Source organism: Amphiprion ocellaris, chromosome 1 (genome assembly GCF_022539595.1).
Source record: "Amphiprion ocellaris isolate individual 3 ecotype Okinawa chromosome 1, ASM2253959v1, whole genome shotgun sequence".
Classification (NCBI taxonomy): domain Eukaryota; kingdom Metazoa; phylum Chordata; class Actinopteri; family Pomacentridae; genus Amphiprion; species Amphiprion ocellaris.
Genome location: NC_072766.1, coordinates 31,934,232 through 31,955,048, shown reverse-complemented (window position 1 = coordinate 31,955,048; position 20,817 = coordinate 31,934,232). Strand labels below are relative to the sequence as shown.

Below are 20,817 nucleotides of genomic sequence, written 5' to 3'. Positions count from 1 at the left end.
TTGTTGTTGTTGTTGGTGTTTTTGTTGTTGTTATCAGTTAGAAATTACAAAGTAAATGTTTTAAGTTTAAAACTTAATCAGTTGTTCTTTCAATGTCTAAATTTTCCACAGTTTTTAGTTTTGTAGTTGATCGAAACACAGCAAGTAGAAACATAAGAAATAGTAAGTATCTAACGAAACAGGTTTGTCCTCTAAATCTGTGAGACTACAATAACAGCATTAACACGACACCAGCCCTTGCAGGCCTTCTGGAGACATGGTTTCAGCGATAAGATCCAGCCATCTACCCTTTCTGTGGAGTCCTACCTCCATTGTGGTGATGCTGACAGTGTTGTGTCACAGTCCCCTGAGCAGCACTGTCCTGTTTTCACAGCACGTACTCACTGCCACTGCCATTAAAAATGAATGGTCATCGTGACTCACGTTCTAGCTGTTTATGTAAGCTTCTAAGTGTGTTTACTTTTCTGAGAGCCTGAATTTACGACTTCTACTCTCTCTCCCAAATACACACAAATACACATTGCACCAAACATTCAGCTGTAAAGGAAACTAAAGTTCCCAAACTAACTGTTTATTTTCAAAGTGCCTGTTTCCCCTTCCTGAAAAAGAGTGGAGCTCCAGTGCTCATATTTGTTTCCGGAGAATCCAGCCATTGTTTTTTCCATCTGTCTTCTGTCCTTACTTGGTGTCCATGGTCTTAGCAGTGTCACAAACTTTTATTCTTCCCAAGTAAATTTCACATTCTTTCTCAAGGGCAGCTTTTGTCACAGGACTAAAAAAGGGAACTAAGCCTGAAGCCAGTATAATGTTAGGGATAAACAGGAACATGCCTGGGAATCTGTAAAGCCTGTCTAAACATTATAACTGTTGATATGCTGAATTCATCCATTTAGATGTAGTGATAACAGTGGTAGAGATTATTCATATGCATCATTATTATTGGCCATAATGATTCTAAAGATTATATTCATGTGTGCTCTCCTGCTGTTAACCACAAGCAGGACACCTGTGTAAGCACGACAAGCCATTAGTTAGGCTTGATTTGCCTGCTTTAGGCCTTTATTTGTTTATTCCCGCAAATGTCACGCAGACAGGCAATCTGTTTCAATCATAGCCTGAAAACTGAGAGGTTGGTCTTTTACATACCGGTCAGTCCATTTGCAACATTTAAGAATGAAATTTGATTATGTGAAGAGTGCAAACCCATGGGCTGCAACAGATGTCCCATGTTGGGAGGGGTTGGTGAAACCTTTGGATATAATATCATTGTTTAATGGAAAATTTTTTGCTGATCACTCTCTCTTAAACATGCTAATAACTCACAAGTTTCTTTGTCGCAGACTGAATGTCTGCTGCTCTCAGCATGCTGTATCTATTTATTGTGTTTGGTAAGTTAAACATCTTTTTTTAAGTTAAATTTTTTTTTGAGGGACCTAACAACTACAATGATGCTGCAGTTGTTGCTCTCTTATCATTTTCAAAGAATTGCTGATTCATTGTCAGACATCATATTTGTGGGAATCTTATCCATGGCATCAACTGGGGTGTTTTCTGCGAGCCAGTTATGTTCGGTGATGCCCTCAAGTTTTAACAAAAGCCAGTACTGTTATTTAAGACAAAACAATGTTGCAAAAATATACAAAACAGTCAATTTTTTTTTTTTTGTTGGCATTAACCTCTTTCGAGTTACACAGTGGCTTGGTGGTTTGCACTTTGGCCTAGAAGATCCCCAGTTTGTGTGTCGGCCTGGGCCTGGATTCTTTCTACATGGAGTTTGCATGTTCTCCTTGTGCATGCATGGGTTTTCTCCGGTTTCTCCCACAGTCCAAAAACATGCTGAGGTTAATTGTTAACTCTAAATTGTTCGTAGGTATGAACATGAGTGTGCTTGTTTGTTTCTGTATGTAGTCCTGTGATAGACTGCTGACCTGTCCAGGGTGTCCCTGTCTTCACCCTAAGTCAGCTGGGATAGACTCCAGCCCCACTGCGACCCTAGTGAGGATTAAGTGATGTATAGATAATGGATGGATGGATTAGCATCTTTCCTGCAGTGTCCTGGCACCTAAAATAAAAGGCAGTTAATATATAGGTTAGGTTGCAATACATATGTGAAAAAAACATTAACCTGAAAAAGCAGTGTAATGTAACTTTCAAGTGTTTAAAACAAACAGTGCTGCATTAAAGCTCACTCATCCAGTTTCCTTGTTAAGACTTTGAAGTGTCCTTGTCTTATTGTCGGTACCACTAAAAAGCTTCAGATTTAGCTGTGTGTGTTGGTCTGCGTTATGCCTGTCTCTCTTGCTTAGCATCCTGTTCATGCTGATGTTGTGAAAAGAACGTGGAGATTTTAGTTATCAGGTATAGCTCAATGAAACTCACAGAGGCTGCTGCACACAGCATCCTAACACACACGCAGCTCTATATGTTGACAGGCTGGTTTGACAGCAGCACCCAGTTCACGTTATTAGCTACTGCTACATTAGCCTAAACGAGCTAACGTTAGGCCTGTGTGAACACTGAAGAGCATTTTCATAATGGATGCGGTTATCACAAACAGTAACATTTCAGATATGAACATTCTGAATACATGCTGTTATTATAAATTAACAAATTCTCTCAGCTTGATTTCTGTGTACAAATCTGGATATTTGTCTTTGAGGAGCTAGCAGTGACACTGTTTGCATTCTGACTTTTGGCCATCTATAATTAGGCCCTGATCAAACACAAAATATTTCCATACATAGCCTTGTGAGGTGTTTTTTCTGCACAGTTCCAGCAGACCTGTTGCTCCACCTGCACTTGACAACATTGACACTCTGCAGAAATCACTATCTCCATCAACCTACTGATGACATAAACAGGGTCATTTTGGATGTTTGTTACCATTAAAAACGAGCACTACCACATTATCAGAATTTTTCTGATAAAGTGAAGTATCTGAAGTATACTGAAGTATCACGTCTCGTGCCATTCATAATTAGCCGTCCACTATTAGAATTTTTAATGGATAGTTTACCATTTAGGGATATAAGCCCATTTGTTTGCTCCTTGTGACCAAGAGGAAAAGATTGATAGCACGCTGATTTTCCTACCACAGTTGCCGAGGAATAGTCAGGCTCATAACCCCCCTGTTAAACTACATGGTGTTTTTGTACTCAGATTTTTACAGAGGCTAACAGATAGGCTAGCTGTTTCCACCTGTGTCCCCCCGTTCTCTATTTGAACTTGTGCCAAGCTAAGCTAAGTGGCTGCTTGATGTTGCTTCATATCTACCATAGACCATACAATAGTGGAATTGATCTTCTGAGCTATCTCTTGGCAAGAAAGCAAATGTCAAACTATCCCTCACAGTTGTCCCTCAACATTCAGCACTTGTGAGTACCAGTTGTACTCTGAAGCTTGCTTTCCATTTAAAATACAAAGTTATGAAGTGATACCCACTGGTTCCACCTAACCTAGACCTGTCTTTCGTTGTTCCTGTTATTTCAGTTCAGCTAGCATTGGCAGTCTCTCTCATGGGTCCAGTTGTGGTGATGGGACATGACCAGTGCTAGAACTCACATCAATTAGTCCTGTAGCCACAGCACTACACACAATACATCATGACTGGAACAATGACACTGACCTGCATATAGTCACAGAATTAATCAGTGACAGTTAATATTGGTTAACAGTGTTAAAACTGAAGCAATATCATGACATGTTTTTAGTGCTTCTGACATACAGGTTTGCAAGTTACCAATACTGATGTTATAAGTTGGAACCTATTCTTTTGAAATACACTACAGATTTATTTCCGTATTGGGGTAATAGTAATGTCAACATGAAATTGTGGTGGAAACTCTGAGATTTTTATTTTTTTTAATGATGAGCTGCCAGCTACAACAGCTACAAAGTCCTCACTGGTCAACTACTCTCTTTGACAGATTACTTTTGTCACCATAATTAAGACAGGTTTGTGTCCAGCAGAGTTGAGTTTCAACAACAACACAGCAGCTGTCCAAGATATGCAGCGTAGTCGTGCCAGCATGCAGAACCCAGAAACCAATGAAAACCATAACAGAAGGAGAAAACTACAGTACAATGAAACTTGACACTGTGTCAAACAGCAAAGCAGCTGAATTGGTTTAGTTTTGTATGATCGGATGCTTCATACAGAACATGTGTAGAAAGCGTGTGTGCTCCCCTCTTTGAAAGTGTGAGAGTTTTGGCAGAGATGTGTCGGATCACATCTCAAGCAGTCGTGTGCCTGGCCTATTCTTGGCCTATAGGGCAATCACCCGACTTTAAAACACTCGCTCCAGGGAAAGAAGGGGCCCTGTTTTATCTTTGAGGCAGCCCCAACAGCAACATGTTAAGATGCTTAGCAGTGCAGCTCGTGCCTCATGATGGCCATGATCCAGATGCCTTTGGAGAGCCGCTAAAGCCAACTTTGACATTTGAGATGATAAGGAGACACACACTCTCAGATCCTCTACAGACACTTTAAGATAGCCCTCTGTGCCGAGACATGGTGTAGTGGTTTAAACCAGCATCTGTGGAGACACTTATATCCCTGTGGATGTTGGCCAAAATCCCACTGGACCTTTCTATCTTGTGTCTACTCTGTCTGTCTCTGCCTTCATGCGGTCCACTGTCAATTCTGTAAAGAAAACAACATTGTCAACCTATATCATAGAAACTGGGACTTTACGGATGAACTTTAAACCTTCCTTAAGATGGTAGGAACATATGATGACACTGGGGTGATTGCATGATTTGTAACAGCTGTTCTCTTTAAAAAAAAAAACAGCTTTCCTTTTGTTGTAAAGTCAAGCAGAGTTCACACCTGAATCAGAGAAACATTGTATACTAATAAACTCCCGATGCTGAGCAACTGAAAACTTCCCATCTGCCACAGTTTGACTTACATCTCCTCATGTTACTAACAGTGATTGCAGAGTGATTATGCTCTGAATATCATTGCTGGAATGTTGCATTTCTGGAGTTGTGTATATTTTGGCCAAGTACTTGGCAGGCCAAATGTATGTATACCAACTGCAGGTTTGCAGGTTGAAGTCCGTTCATCAGACAGTTGTGCGATCATTTGATCCAAATTAGCAGCCAAGCCGAGGCTCTGTGCCTGAGTTTATTTTCTCATGGCAGACATTAGATTGTAGTCCATGAAAGCAGAGGTTAATACTTTAACATCATTGTTGGGCTTCTTGTATACACAGACACATTCCAGTGTCATTTTATGACGATGTCACAGTGTAAGGTTATGTATCACAACCCTTCCCCACCAGCAATCTTGTCATAAAACAGATATGTGATACTGCACTGGTTTACCGGAGCAAGCACAAGATCTTAGCTCTTCCTATCCATTGCAAGAAATAAGCAATGAATGTTACACTCTAATTTGTATATTGAACTAACAGACTCTTGTGTGTGGATAAACTTGTCACTGGCATTTGTCGTTGGCTGAACAGAATACACAGTATGATTCTTCCAGAGGGCTATATTTATTTTATTAAGTTTCCCGCACAGTGGCTTGGTTGTTAGCGCTTTCGCCTTGAAGCTAGAAGATCCCCGGTTTGTGTCCCGGCCTTCCCACAATCTTTCTGCATAGCGGTTGCATGTTCTCCCTCTGCATGCATAGGTTTTCTTCGGGTTCTCTGGCTTCCTCCCACAGTCCAAAAACATGCTGAGGTTAATTAGTAACTCTAAATTGTCTGTAGGTGTAAATGTGAGTGTGATTGTTCGTCTCTATGTGTAGCCCTGTGATAGACTGGTGACCTGTCTAGGGTGTCCCCTGCCTTTACCCTGAGTCAGCTGGGATAGACTCCAGCCTCCTGCAATAATGAGGATTAAGTGGTGTATAGATAATGAATGGATGGATAGATTCCTTCAGACAATCACTGATGATGGAACTAAACTTGTTGCAAGAGTTATGCAAATTTGGGTGCATTTTGTGTTGTCTTTTTTTCTTTACTGTGTGTGTCAGAGTGTTTGTGGCAGCCATGTTATCTATAATTGACAGAATTTGAAATCACTGATGGATAATGTGTTTGCCACTAGTCATTTTGACTAATAGCAAGTAATTGCTTGTGTAATTCACATAATGTATCATAATTAGACAAAGTGGAATAATTATCAAAGGGTTCAACAAAAACACAGGGTGACGGAATTAGGTACAGCTTAAATTAAACAGTACAAAAACAAAAAAAACGTGTGCCCTTTGTAATGTTAAACTGTACAGCTTAGAGTTTACTAGAGTGTTGAGTAACCATTCAACTGAATAGGAACTGAGCGTGCGACGTCTTAAGTGGTCACCAGTTGTGACGGTAGTGTTTCCAGCCTGTGGTGAAAATAGACTTGCGAGTGTGCGTGTAAAGCTTCGAGTAACTACGATTGTCTGGGAATGCAGAGGACATGTGGTGGACAGACAGTCAGCTGGCTCGCCTGTTGATCTGTCAGTCTGTCCTTTTCACGCTATGACATGCAATGTACCGTAATGAATAGCAGGGATAAGGGGATGAATACCAGAGAAATTACCTCATCTTCCAGGCTTGCATGATGTTGGTATGATTTGATTTTTTTTGCAATGATTCCTCTACCAAAGTCCAGGTGCTGTAAATTAACATCCATCAATTCATCCGTCCGTATTCTAAACCAATTATCTAAACCTAATCTTTCTAAAGTAACTGATGGCGCCAGTTCCATGCTTGGCATCATTGTATTTACAGTGGGAATAATATATTGCTTTTGATACAATCCAGGACACATGTTGAATCTACATATTTGAAATGTGCCATCATACAGGTTTTTTTTTGACCACTCAAGTCTAATGTAGAGTTTCAGTGTTTTTAAGCTCATTGCTTTGATGCTAAGGACCGAAACTTTACTATTTTGCAAACTTTTGTATCACTTTCACCAATCTCATTTCACCTCATTCCACAGCAGACAGTATTTGCTGAACTTCACTAATTTCTCTAAACTTGTGAACTTTTTACCTTCTTAAGAACTTATCATTGGTTATTACAAAGCAAATTATGTCTATGAGAAAAATAACCTCAAATTGCAAATGATTAAAAACTAAACATGTAGTATACCTTGTGTTGTTTAAGCAGGGTCTCGTCTTATCAAATGATCAACATGTCAAAGTTCTGATGAGATGTAAAACCTTTTTCATAATTCCAGAGTGTTGCAACCGGAGTTAGAAATTAATAAACCATTAGCAGAATATTTATTTAGAACTGTTATAATAAAAAATGACAAATTCATTGTGGTTTGAGGTTCCAATTAAATCTAGATTTTATCGTGAAAACAGTTTTCTGTTGTTTATTAATATCACGCATTTCAGTTCCACATCCTCTTTTCATGTATGTGAACATACATTTTTATTATAATAACAATAATGTTGTAATAGTATTGATGTAATGTATTTTTTTTCCTTTTTGGATGGATGATGTTTACATTGGCTCCTGGCCTTTAAACTAAGCTTAACCAAAATGCAGTTCTAAACTGAGATTTTTTTCTATCCTTAAAGCTGCGTTTCTTTACCATTACTGCTTTATCTGCAGTGCTGGAGATATTTGTCTTAGCTGTACTGCCAACCGTAATGTCATCTTCTACAGACTGAGGAGTTTGCACTAATGAATCATATTTGACGGCTTACTCTCAATGGTGTTCAGTGATACATTAACAGCCAACTCTTAGCCTTCTATTTCCCTGTCTATCCACCCTGCGCCTCAATAAACACCCAACCAAACCCAAAGTTGTTCCAGGCACGCTAATATAATATGTGCTTACTCTAGTTCATTATGTTTAAAAGACTGGTGTGAATACAGATGAGGAAATCTGCTATGTGGAACAGTGTCTCTGGATGAAGGCTGCCCTTAACGTTTGGTCTACACACTGCATCAGAGCTCATAAAGTCAAACAAATTGAACAGGAACTCAAGAAACTGTAGGCAAATGATGTCTGGTTAATGCATGAACTCAGGTATGATGCTACTATACATGTAAAATGATGAAGCTTTTTTTTATTTGTACATTATACTTCTGTGAGGAGGCAATAATTGTGTTTCATAGTAATGCAGAGTATCACATCAGTGACCTCTAGAAAATGATCATGAATGTGTTTCAGTTTCTTGTTTAAGCTAAATGACAATGTAAACTTAAACTTACTGAAACATACACTATTGTTCAAAAGTTTGGGGTCACGTAGAAATGTCCTTATTTTTGAAAGAAAAGCAGTTTTTTTCAATGAAGATAACATTAAATTAATCAGACTATTCTAGCTGGAAACAATTGATTTTTAATGGAATATCCACATAGGGGTACAGAAACCCATTTCCAGCAACCACCACTCCTGTGTTCTAATGTTACATTGTGTTAGCTAATTGTGTTGAAAGGCTAATTGATGATTAGAAAACCCTTGTGCAATTATGTTAGCAGATGAATAAAAGTGTGAGTTTTCATGGACAACATGAAATTGTTTGCATGACCTCAAACTTTTGAACACTAGTGTATATTAATTGTATGTCACATGTTCTGCAGATTAAGTCTCATTCTTTCTACAGTAGTACAGTTAACTAAGATTAAGATTTATTTCTTATGTATATGCAGGCTGAGTATGTTGATGTATTTAACCAACCATGTATTGGTGGTTAAAAGGTGATGGAAAAAATTCTTTTTATGCAGGTATTTGACCTGATGATGCTAGACTCATTGCCTTTACTGAACATGGACCGATGGTAACATTTGCCAGTCAGTCGGTCCAGTACTTTGGTTCACACAAAAATATATCAACAATGAACTGGCTTTGGTGATCCCATGGTTGTTATGTAGCACCACAGAAGGTCAGCCTTTTCCTGTACCCAGTGAAATATCTCTGTTTCTGTTTGGTGGATTAGCAATAAAGGCTTAGTTTGTGCACCACCATTTGCTTAAAATTTGTTGTTTTGAGTTAAATGTCTCCACAGACAACTCATTGCTGAGATGTTTTCGTGTGAACCAAAGTACTGGACCGACTGACTGGCAGATAATGCCATTCCTAGAATGATGATGCTAGACTCATTGCCATATAAGGTTTTTCCTGGTTCAGAATGGGTATTTAGAGAAGTAAAGGCAATGAGTCTAGGACCATCATATCAAATACCTGCATACCAAGCAATTTTTCCATCACTCTTTCACCACCAATACATGGTTGGTTAAGTAGTGGACCAGCTGGCTGACAGTTATTACCATTCCTAGAATCATACCAAAATTGTGGTCTAAAAGTAATCAATTTAAACAACAGTCTGTACAGTGGACAATCCTCAGAGCTCTAAAGTCAGTCAGTCGCATGGAAAGAGCCGCTTTCACATCTTGTCTGAGAAGTCCATGGAAATGTTGCTCCAAAAGTAAAGCAAAACAATGGGAGCAACTTAACACCATCAGCTGTTTAGAATTCTGTTGCAAAGTGACTAACACACTTTACCAGAGGGTCAAATGTGTGTTCCCATCTTCACCATGTTAAGGAGCAAATAACAAACCACCTGGATTTCATTTACAGGCCTGTAGAAATGTAAATATGGCCTCTGAGTGCCTCGATATTGTGAGCCTTTTGAGACTTAAATCTGGTTCTAGTGGTTGGTTGTCCTTCCTGTTCTTCAACCACATAGCAGACAGGGCAGCCAGATCCATACACATGCCGTTTTGCAATACCTCGACTTGAAATATGAATATTTTTCATGTTCAAACTATATATATAGTTTTGTATACGCCATATAAAGTATTATAGGGTCTCAATATATGAATACGGTAACAATATATAATAGTTAACCTTAGTTAACCTCAATATTTAAGCTCAATTGGTAAATTTTTAATAATATTCTTCCTCTTTTAGAAAACAGTTTGGCTCACTGTCTGTTGTTTTAAATGTTTTATGTACAAATCAGTGACTTGACCTGATGTGACAATTCATTCATTATTCTGAGTCTTTTGCACTGTTTTACTATAAAATGTTTTTTTTTTTGTTATTATATTTATTTTATTAAGCTTTATTGTGGGCTGCACAGTGACTCTGTGGTTAGCACTTTTGCCTTGCAGCTAGAAGATCCCTGGTTTGCATTCCAAACTTCCTGGGATCTTTGTGAGTTTGCATGTTCTCCCTGTGCGTGTGTGGGTTTTCTCCAGGTACTCCGACTTCCTCCCACAGTCCAAAGACATGCTGAGGTTAATTGGTAACTTCAAATTGTCTGTAGGTGTGAATGTGAGTGTGACTGTTTGTATCTCTGTGTTGTCCTGTGATAGACTGGATAGACTCCAGCCACCCACTTCATTTTTTCTCCTTGTGTGCATTTCACCTACAGGCCCTGAACAAAAAGGAGCACAGAGGCTGTGACAGCCCTGATGCCGATCCTTCCTACGTTCTCACCCCAAATACTGAGGAGAAATACAAAAAGATTAATGAGGAGTTCGACAATATGATGAAGTGTCATAAAATTGTAAGTTGCATTATAATTTATTGCTGCTTTTCATCAACTCTGTTCTTCTTCACACTGATGCAGTAGTACATTATGTATGTACATCCAGTTATAGGCCTGAGCAGCTCTGCAAATACAGATCATAGCCTTGTTTAATTTTTATTTTAAGTTTCTTCAGGGACTGTAACCCACTGGCTTTTCCCACCCACATTTTCTTTGTAGGAGCATGAGCCAAAAACCTTCCATTCATACCTCTGTTTCCCCAGAGGCTCTGATACTCTCTTGGTTTGGACAGATTTTTTCTTCCTTATGTTCCTGCAGCACTGCACTAAATAGGGGTAAAATACCACAGCCAATTCAGCTGGTGATTTATATGTCTGACCCCTGTCATGAGGTACCCTTTTAAACTCAAAACGACCCTTTGAAAAAACATAGACACGAAGACAGACAGTATAATAGATGAAAAACAATTGCTGATTACCATTTTTACATATTCTGTACTGATATTGATCAAGCACATGGTAAAGTCATTTTGTTTGTCACTTTTTCTGTAGTCCACAGGCCAACCCCAGCAGCACTTCATGCATGTAGCACCAGGCAGCATGACCTACAGTCCTGGTGCCGGAGGAGGAGGAGGAGCGACATCCCAGGCTTTAGCTGCAGCCACAGCAGCTCTGGCTGACAGCGGGATCCTCTCCTCATCTCACACACACCTCCACAGAAACATAAACTCTTCACAAAGACCTCCCAGCACGGGAAACACAGGTGTGTGCATCTTTATGTAGTTTTCAAGGGTAAGCGCTGAATAAGAATCAGTCAGTGCCTCTCGCCTGACACACCCAGAATCAGGGGGGATTTTTTATAGAATAGCTTTAGTATATTCAATGAAGCCATGCCCTTCATTAGTATAGGAGAGAAACACATGAAATTATGGTATCATCAAATTTCATTCATATATATATATATATATATATATATATATATATATATATATATATATATATATATATATATATATATATATATATATATATACACACGCGGACAAAATTGTTGGTACCCCTCGGTTAATGAAAGAAAAACCCACAATGAGCACAGAAATAATTTGAATTTGACAAAAGTAATAATAAATAAAAATTCTATGAAAATTAACCAATGAAAATCAGACATTGCTTGTGAACCGTGGTTTAACAGAATTATTTTTAAAAATAAACTCATGAAATAGGCCTGGACAAAAATGATGGTACCCTTAACGTAATATTTTGTTGCACAACATTTTGAGGCAATCACTGTAATCAAACGATTTCTGTAACTGTCAATGAGACTTCGGCACCTCTCAGCAGGTATTCTGGTCCACTCCTCATCAGCAGACTGCTCCAGTTGTCTCAGGTTTGAAGGTTCCTTCTCCAGACGGCATGTTTCAGCTCCTTCCACAGATGTTCAATAGGATTTAGATCAGGGCTCATAGAAGGCCACTTCAGAATAGTCCAATGTTTTCCTCTTAGTCATTCTTGGCTGTTTTTAGCTGTGTGTTTTGTGTCATTATCCTGTTGCAAGACCCATGACCTGCGACTGAGACCAAGCATTCTGACACTGGGCAGCACATTTCTCTCTAGAATACCTTGATAGTCATGAGATTTCATTGTACCCTGCACAGATTCCAGACACCCTGTACCAGATGCAGCGAAGCAGCCCCAGAACATAACAGAACCTCCTCCATGTTTCACAGTAGGGACAGTGTTCTTTTCTTGATATGCTTCATGTTTGCATCTGTGAACATAGAGCTGATGTGCCTTGCCAAAAAGTTCCAGTTTTGTCTCATCTGTCCATTGGACATTTTCCCAGAAGCTTTGTGGTTTGTCAACATGCAGTTTGGCAAATTCCAGTCTGGCTTTTTTATGATTTGTTTTCAACAATGGTGTCCTCCTTGGTCGTCTCCCATGAAGTCCACTTTGGCTCAAACAACGACGGATGGTGTGATCTGACACTGATGTACCTTGACCTTGGAGTTCACCTTTAATGTTTTTAGAGGTTGTTCTGGTGTCTTTTGTTACCATTCATATTATCTGTCTCTTCGATTTGTCATCAGTTTTCCTCCTGTGGCCACGTCCAGGGAGGTTGGCTACAGTCCCATGGATCTTAAATTTCTGAGTAATATGTGCAGCTGTAGTCACAGGAACATCAAGCTGCTTGGAGATGGTCTTATAGCCTTTACCTTTAACATGCTTGTCTGTAATTTTCTTTCTAATCTCCTGAGACAACTCTCTCCTTCGCTTCCTCTGGTCCATGTTTAGTGTGGTACACACCATGTCACCAAACAGCACAGTGACTACTTGTAACCCTATAAATAGGCCGACTGACTGATTACAAGTTTGTTAGACACCTGTGATGCTAATTAGAGGACACACCTTGATTGAACATGTCCCTATGGTCACATTATTTTCAGTCTTTTCTACGGGTACCATCATTTTTGTCCAGGCCTGTTTCATGAGTTTATTTTTTAAAATAATTCTGTTGAACCACGGTTCAAAAGCAATGTCTAATTTTCATTGGTTAATTTTCATAGAATTTAATTAATTATTACTTTTGTCAGATTCAAATTATTTCTGTGACCATTGTGGGTTTTTCTTTCATTAACCGAGGGGTACCAACAATTTTGTCCACGTGTGTATATATGTCTGTGTATATATATATATATATCATCTTCTAGCCATTATTCCTTCTGTGTTAAAAAAGCACACGCTTTCTGGACAAGTGCAATCACTGACCACCACATGCAATTTAAAACCATGTTTCTCTTTCATCTGGGATTACAATGTGTTCTTGCTTTCTCTGTGATTGTTTTTCCATTTGGGTTTGCAACTGTGTATTTGACAAAAAAAGACAGTTTGGTCATATTCATTCAACACGAAACATAACATAACAGAAATATCTGCTGGTGATGAAAATATATTTGAGCAGGTGACAAGTGAACTAGTAGAAAAAATTTATAATCTTCCTAACAACAAGGCAGAACAGATACACAAATAATGTTTTGATATATATAATAGATGAGATGATTACTAGCCTTCAACTGTCAAAATAACTAATACACTGCCTGGCCAAAAAAAAGTTGCCACCTGGATGCAACTAAGCAAATAGGTAAGAGCCTTCCATTGAATAATTACTACAGTAATAAATATGTTTCATCTGGCAACAACTTATTTAACTCTAGCTGATGCAATGAGTAGCTTCTCATTTCCTAAGACAACCATGTCAGAAGACATATCATGTGGTCATAGAAAGGATGTTAATCTGTTTCAGAAAGGTCAAATTATTGGCCTGCATCAAGCAAAGAAAACAACTAAGGAGATTTTTAAAACTGCTAAAATCAGATTAAGAACCGTCCAATGCATTATTAAAACCTGAAGGATAGTGGTGAACCATCATCTTCGAGGAACAAATGTGGTTGGTCATGTGGTCTGATGAGTCCAGATTTATCCTGTTCCAAAGTGATGAGAGCATCACAGTAAGAAGAGAGACAGATGAAGTGATGGACTCATCATGGCTAGTGTCTACAAGCCTGTTGATATTAGGGTTATGATCTGGGGTTGGTCAGGTTCAGCAATGTTATGTCCCCAAAGAATGAGGTCAGCTGACTACCTGAATATACTGAATGACCAGCTCTTTCTATCAATGGAGTTTTTCTTCCCTGATGACATGGACATGTTCCAAGATGGCGATGCCAGGATTCATGGGGCTCACATTGTGAATGAGTGGTTCAGGGAGCACGAGACATCATTTTCACACATGGATTGGCCTCTACAGAGTTCAGACCTCAGCCCCATTGAGAATCTTCGAGATGTGCTGGAGAAGACTTTGCACAGCAGCCCGACTCTCCCACCAACAATATAAGATCTTAGTGAAAAATTAATGCATCTCTAGACAGAAATAAATGCTGTGACATTGCAGAAGCTTATCAAAACAATGCCACAGCCAATAAGTGCCATACTCAAAGCTGAAGGCAGTTCAACAAAATATTAGAGTGTGCAACTTTTTTCGGCCGGGCAGTGTATAATAAGCAGGGCGTGTGTGTGTTTATCCTTAGGTGGACTGCAGGGCAGTCCTGATATGGCTCTGCAAAATGGATCTGGACCAGCTGGTAAGTGTCTTTTAGGAGTTTTACAGGAATGTCTACATGCTCTATTGTTAAAGCAGTGTTTGCAACCTTTAGTTCCTTAAAACAAAGCAATTGTAATTCCTTGGGAGCAGCTGCCTTGTGATCAGTTTAAACAAATGGTGATTTCCTCTTCTTTATTTTATTTTAAGAGGCCTTAAGAGGTAAAAAAAAAAAAGTCCATTTATTTGCAATTAAAAAGTGAAGAATAGAGGAAAGTCTATTATATTCTCTATAAAGAGAAAAAATGAACATGTTTCTTTTCTGCCTCCTGCCCTGTTGATTCGCTCATGACCCCTCCAATTTGTTTTGCATTTTCGCCCCAATTCCTGGGTTACACTGATCTAGAAGGTGTGCTTTGTAAATTTGTCATGCTTTCTTCTAACACTTGGCTAGCTACAATGCCACAGGGCGTTCTGTGAGAGCTTTGTAAAGGTGCTGGATGCTTGAATGATGATGAATGTCTTGCTGGCGGTGAGTGTCACTGTGGAGGCCAGTTCTGTGTCTTGATCCACCACAGCTTACTTAAACCGTTTCTGCTGATTAATGTTAGCAGTCTTAAAAGCTTGCAACAAACTACCCTTGCAGAGTGTCCCCCCTGTTTTCTTCATGCACTTTCTCCCAGAAACACTGCCATGATGTAATGTCAAGAGAGAGAAAAGATCAAATATTTATGATTATCTCTTGTATAATATATACACCTGTAATTTCTCCATTCTGTATTCTGAGCTTGATGGTGGACAGGTGGATTTAATGGCTCTAATACTCACCACTATAACACCCTTCTCCTTTTCTAGCAAATTCCAGATCTATAAATATTTTTAAATTTGCATTATATCCACAGTGGATTTGACCAAAGGGAAAGCGCCCCTTGTAAAATTCTCATGGTGAAGTGCATTGAGGAGATTGCACATAGAGCACGACTCATTCTGTCAGCTCTTAAACAAAGTTGGAGTTTCCTTACTGTCAGATGCCCTCAGATTTCCACATCTCTGTATTCAGTGAATGGATTCGTGGGTTCAGCCGGAGGAGGCAGCTTGGGAAAGATCATACCACCAAAATCTCCTCCTCCTCTTCCACCTCATGAGAACAGCCTGGTCCCTGCCAGCCGCAAGACAGACCTCCGAGTGGTCATCCCCCAGTCCAAAGGAGTGATGCAAACACTGGTAAGTGTATGCTTGGTTTTTGTATTAGGACCTCAACAGAAGTCCTCATAAAGTGATGCTTAACCGTTGTTATAAAAAACAAACAAACTTGAATTTCCCTTGAGGTTAATATAGTATCTATATATATATATATATATATATATATATATATATATATATATATATATATATATATATATATATATATATATATATATATATATATATATTGCAACCCCCTGGCAAGAGCGTCTTTAACTCAAGAACAACTCTGTAAAAACATGGAATTTTAGTGCCTCAGTTTTATTAAGAAACACAACAATGCATAATGTTTTCCAAGCCTGAGGGATGCTGGACTCAGACATGACCAGGGTACATAAATGATGCAGACAACCACAGAGAGGGTCAGAACCTTTTCAGAACTATTGGTTTGACACCATTTGGAACAGATCGTTTGTGGTTTTGCAGATGGAATCATTGTTCCTTTAAAGAAAAATGGATATTGGCAAAAAATTGTGTGCCTAATTTTGAAAAGAAATGATTTTATAGTCAGTGCCATACCCAGGAAGTCTCCTTATGGGCCCTCTCAGTGAACTCAGTCATCAGTCAGTGGGCCAGTTTTCATAATAAACTTACAGAGTTTGGTTTAAATTCAAGGTGCATCTCTGAGGCCCATTTGAATGGATACATATACTTCATCTTAAAAATCTGTATGATTATGCATGTGGATTAATGCACTGTTGTGTCTAAATCACAGCTGATAACACAGAAAAAAAAACTTCTATTTCATAACCTCTGTAAGAGCATTTCAGAAATAATTTGGGTGGACTGTGAAACCAAAACAGCAAAGGTGGACGTGGCCGCTGATAATCACAACTGTCTTATGTATTATGTTTTGAGGATTTTCGACATCTCTGTAGCCTGTGCTGGTATGACTACAAGAACTGGTTTAATGTTACTTGTGCTACATGTTCATACAGACACCTCCACTGATGAATTTAAAATGATACCTTGAAGCTTTGTAAGACAACAGGCTGCACATACAGCCTGATGACATTTCTAGTACGCAGCCAAGTCACATGTTTTGTGATTGCACATTCTCTAGACACCATATCTGAAGAACTCAAAACCAGCAATAATGTCTAATTGTTTTCTAGTCACATCTCAAATTGTGGCACAAATTTGAAGAAGATCTGGTCCTTAGAAGCAATAAATCTAGTCGACTTCATTGTTTGGTGAACTGAATCTGAAGACTGTAGAGGGACTCTGCTTCTCTTTCTTCACATTCTCCATGCAGCAGCTGTGCTGGCTCACTGAAGTTATTGATTTGCCCTTAACTCTCCTACTGTTGCCCTTCCCTCCCACAGTATGCTCAAACACGATGTAACGATTAGGAAACAATGGAAACTTAGACTTTGTACTTTTTTCTTTTTTTATGGTGAACAGGCGGCTCCATGACTCTACTCGCTGTGGCTTCCAGGGTTTTTTATACTGTGCAGTGATGCATTAGTGAAAGGTCAGAAGAGGAAGTTTTGTTTTCTGTTGCTATGAACATATGAAAAAAATATCATATATATATATATATATATATATATATATATATATATATATATATATATATATATATATATAAATAAATATATATATATATAAAAAAAAAATTTTAATATATATATATATATAGAGAGAGAGAGAGACACACACAGACGTGAGGAGAGGATATTTTGACTTTTTAGAAATGAGTTAGACATTCAGAGGACATTGTGACACACTGAGTGTTGTCATTGCTATCAATGAAATATTGTATGACTAAAGTTCTGGTAAAGAAGTGTTAACTGAATCAACACACTTTAATCCCACTTGTGTTAATCAACACTGCCTCTGTTAATCATCATAATCATTCTGTTCTTGCTGGAGTGACAATGTATTGTCATCATGTTTGCAGGAGCAGTTAACATGGCCTTTTTTAGTTTTATGAGAGTGTGTTTTCTGGGTAGACAGTAATGTGAAGCTGTTATTTGGAAGAAAAGGGAACCGTTCTCCTTCTAATGTCTCCTCTTTGTCTGCCCAAAGAGGAGACAATATTGTAGCTGCTCAAATGTCAGCATGTATGCGTTTCTGCTTTTCATTCACTGCAGTGAAAGATGTTGTGTTGTGGTCAGATAACAACTTCTTGGTCTGATCATTTTGAAACTGCCTTTTACTTCCTCTTTCATACTTCCATCTTGAGGTCATCCAGAGTCTGGTAAATGGTGTCCATCTTATCACATCTTTTATGGCATCCCTCCTTCAGAACAGAGCCATTATGGAACCCCGTGATCTTCTGCGTGTTGAGCCTGATCTCAGAGGTTCTCAGGTTGGCCACCGACTCTTCTCCTGCGTTGGGTTTTAGTGGGGACAGTTTCTCTCCAGGTTTGTGCTCTGAAGCAATTGTGAGGGTGCAGGCTCTGCCAGATACCTCCAGGTCCAGGGTTAGTGTCTAGTGGACTATCTATACACTGCCTAATTCTCATTGGGGTCACGGGGGAGCTGGAGTCTATTCCAGCTGACTTAAAGTGAAGTCAGGGGACACCCTGGACAGGTCACCAGTCTGTCACAGGGCTACACACATATACAGACAAACAATCGCACTCACATTCACACCTATGGACAATTAAGAATTACCAGTTTGCATGTTTTTGGACTATGGAACCCAGAGGAAACCAGGGAGAATATGCCAACTCCTTGCAGAAAGACCACGGGAAGGCCAGGACACGAACCGAGGATCTTCTAGCTGCAAAGCGAAAGTGCTAACCACCAAATCACTGTGCAGCCCCTCTTTCATACTTATGCCCTCATTTACTGTAAGTGTGTGCAGTATGCTTTGTTTAATGTGTGTGGTTTACACCAACAGCCAAGAACATCTTCAAATTCAAGAACATACCACTCACACAGACCTGAGCAGGTCTACTTTTCTTCACAGGGTGTGTGTCAGTGACCTCATTACCATGCTAGCTTTTACTTGGATACTGTGCTGCATTATTTGTTGCTCTTTGTGGCAGGGATACCACAGAAAACAGCAGGGAAACAGTGCAGTTGTCCAGGAACTCACACTGGGTGAGCTTTGAATACATGTTAGTTTCAGACATGTAATGGTTTGTTAACCCACAGTTTATATGTGTGTGTCATTCAGCAGTGAATGAATCACCTCGTTCAGGGTGATGTCATTGCTGACATTATCAGGCTGCAGCACCAGAGTGCTGTGTGACAGGAGTTAGAGCCACTAGTTTTGGTCTTTCCCACCAGATATACGATGTGCTGAACCAACTTTGTTTCTAGCTTAATTTATGATGTTGACTGATTAGAATCAATTGCTGATATTCAGGTGGTTTTGTATAATTGCAATAGGCTTGATTACAAATCACTGATGCAATTGTTACCAGTTTAAATGTGTAATACATATCTCAGCACACAAACCAAATTTAGAGGACAGTATTGCTTTTGAAAGATGTAAGGTAGTTTCCATTTTGCAAAGGAAAACTGACTCATAAAGTAGACAGTCTGTGTTTAGAAATACTGAGTGAATACTCAGTTGTCTTAAAATGAATTTACAAGGGTTTTTAACAGTAACTGCAGTCATTGGGAGGTATGTGCAATTCTTACAGACTTCTTTTTTCTGAGAATAATGCCAAACCCCAGTAAGTTCCTGATCGGTCTGTGAAAATTTGAGGTGTTGTGGGAAATAAGTAAGTAAAGGATGAGTAAATGTTGCAGGTTGGTTTTGAAAAAAAAAAAAGTAAGCAATTGAGGTTTGGCTTTTTCTTGAAAGCACTTGCCATAGAGAATCCATGGGGAAAATGAGTGTATAGTGACATCATGTGGTTGAAACACAGCATGACAGGATCAGTTATATCGATCAGTATAACAATTATACCAGGACAGAAAAACAGCTTGTAGACTTTGTGACAGTGTATGTTTCTTTTCTTTTCTTTTTTCCATTTTCAGAGTAACCAGAGACTGGGCAGCAGTCAGTCCAGTCAGCCTCTATCCACACCGGTTGTCTCCATCACCACACCCAGTCTGCCCCACCAGAGTCTGGTCTACACTGGCATCGGTTCATCCTACAGCAATGGTACCAATATCCTATTACTGGTTCCTGCAGGTTTCTAAGAATGAGGCATTAAGAAAGGGAAGAATCACATATATGGACTGATTATGACAGATTTACTAATTTATTTATTTTTTATTGAACCTATATTTAACCAGAAGAATTCCCATTGAGATTAAGAACCTCTTTTTCAAGGGAATCCCGGCAGCAGCAAATACAAAACAAAAAAAACACTAAAATTACACAGTTAAAACAGAATTAAAATACAACCAAAAAACAGCAAAAAAGCATTTACATATATTTACAAGCAAGTTATAAAAAAAACAAGTGCTTGTTGTGGAAACGGGTCATCTGTCAAAGCTGACAAAGAATCTCACTAAATAATGTAATTAACTTTAAGCAGAAATTCCATATGTATTCACTTTTGTTGTGCTGAAATTGTACTTTGGGGCCCATAGTTTCAATGTAGTCTATCTAATCTGCTTGTTTCCTTTAAAGTTCTTTCTCACTAACTTTCCAAAAATTACTGAAAGTGAATTAGTCTCACATGGCCCAGCAGCTTTACTCATGGGAGTGTATGCAAAATTTCACAGAAGATTTGTAGACCCCTACTAAAATTATATTGAGAAAAAGAATCATATTGATTCAGTGTATCAGTCTAATACTTTTCAGCTCCATCATGCAACATGTCGTCCCTGTCTTTGTCAGATTACTCCTTGAACAGTGCAGAGCTGTCAGGCTTCAGCTCTACCACAGGCCCCTCTCTGGGCTCCATGGCACCATGGGAGCAACACCAGCTGAGCTCCATGGGGTGAGTACCTGGTACAAATAACTTTTCTTTCATAATTAATAGTTTTATAGGGTTCATTGTTTACCCTGGTTTGTTTGTGGACATTATTTATGTACATTCATTAAAAATCACCCAACACATACAGTGTGCAGCAAAGGTGAAGTCATACATGCAGAAGAGGAAGACAGC

The 20,817-nt window shown here is 38.9% G+C and overlaps 1 protein-coding gene across 6 annotated transcripts in view; it reads left to right on the top strand.

The window, feature by feature from the left end:
- The window catches only part of LOC111563330 (myocyte-specific enhancer factor 2A-like), a 67,679-nt gene that overhangs the window by 44,660 nt on the left and 2,202 nt on the right, over positions 1-20,817 (top strand). For 5 of the 6 annotated variants that reach the window (XM_023262366.3, XM_023262365.3, XM_055012632.1 and 2 more), the window contains 6 exons: positions 10,337-10,471; positions 11,005-11,215; positions 14,538-14,591; positions 15,609-15,772; positions 19,736-19,862; positions 20,547-20,649. In XM_023262366.3, coding sequence (XP_023118134.2) covers positions 10,337-10,471; positions 11,005-11,215; positions 14,538-14,591; positions 15,609-15,772; positions 19,736-19,862; positions 20,547-20,649 — 794 coding nt within the window. The remainder of the gene's footprint in view (positions 1-10,336; positions 10,472-11,004; positions 11,216-14,537; positions 14,592-15,608; positions 15,773-19,735; positions 19,863-20,546; positions 20,650-20,817) is intronic. The other variant, XM_055012636.1, reaches the window with a different exon arrangement.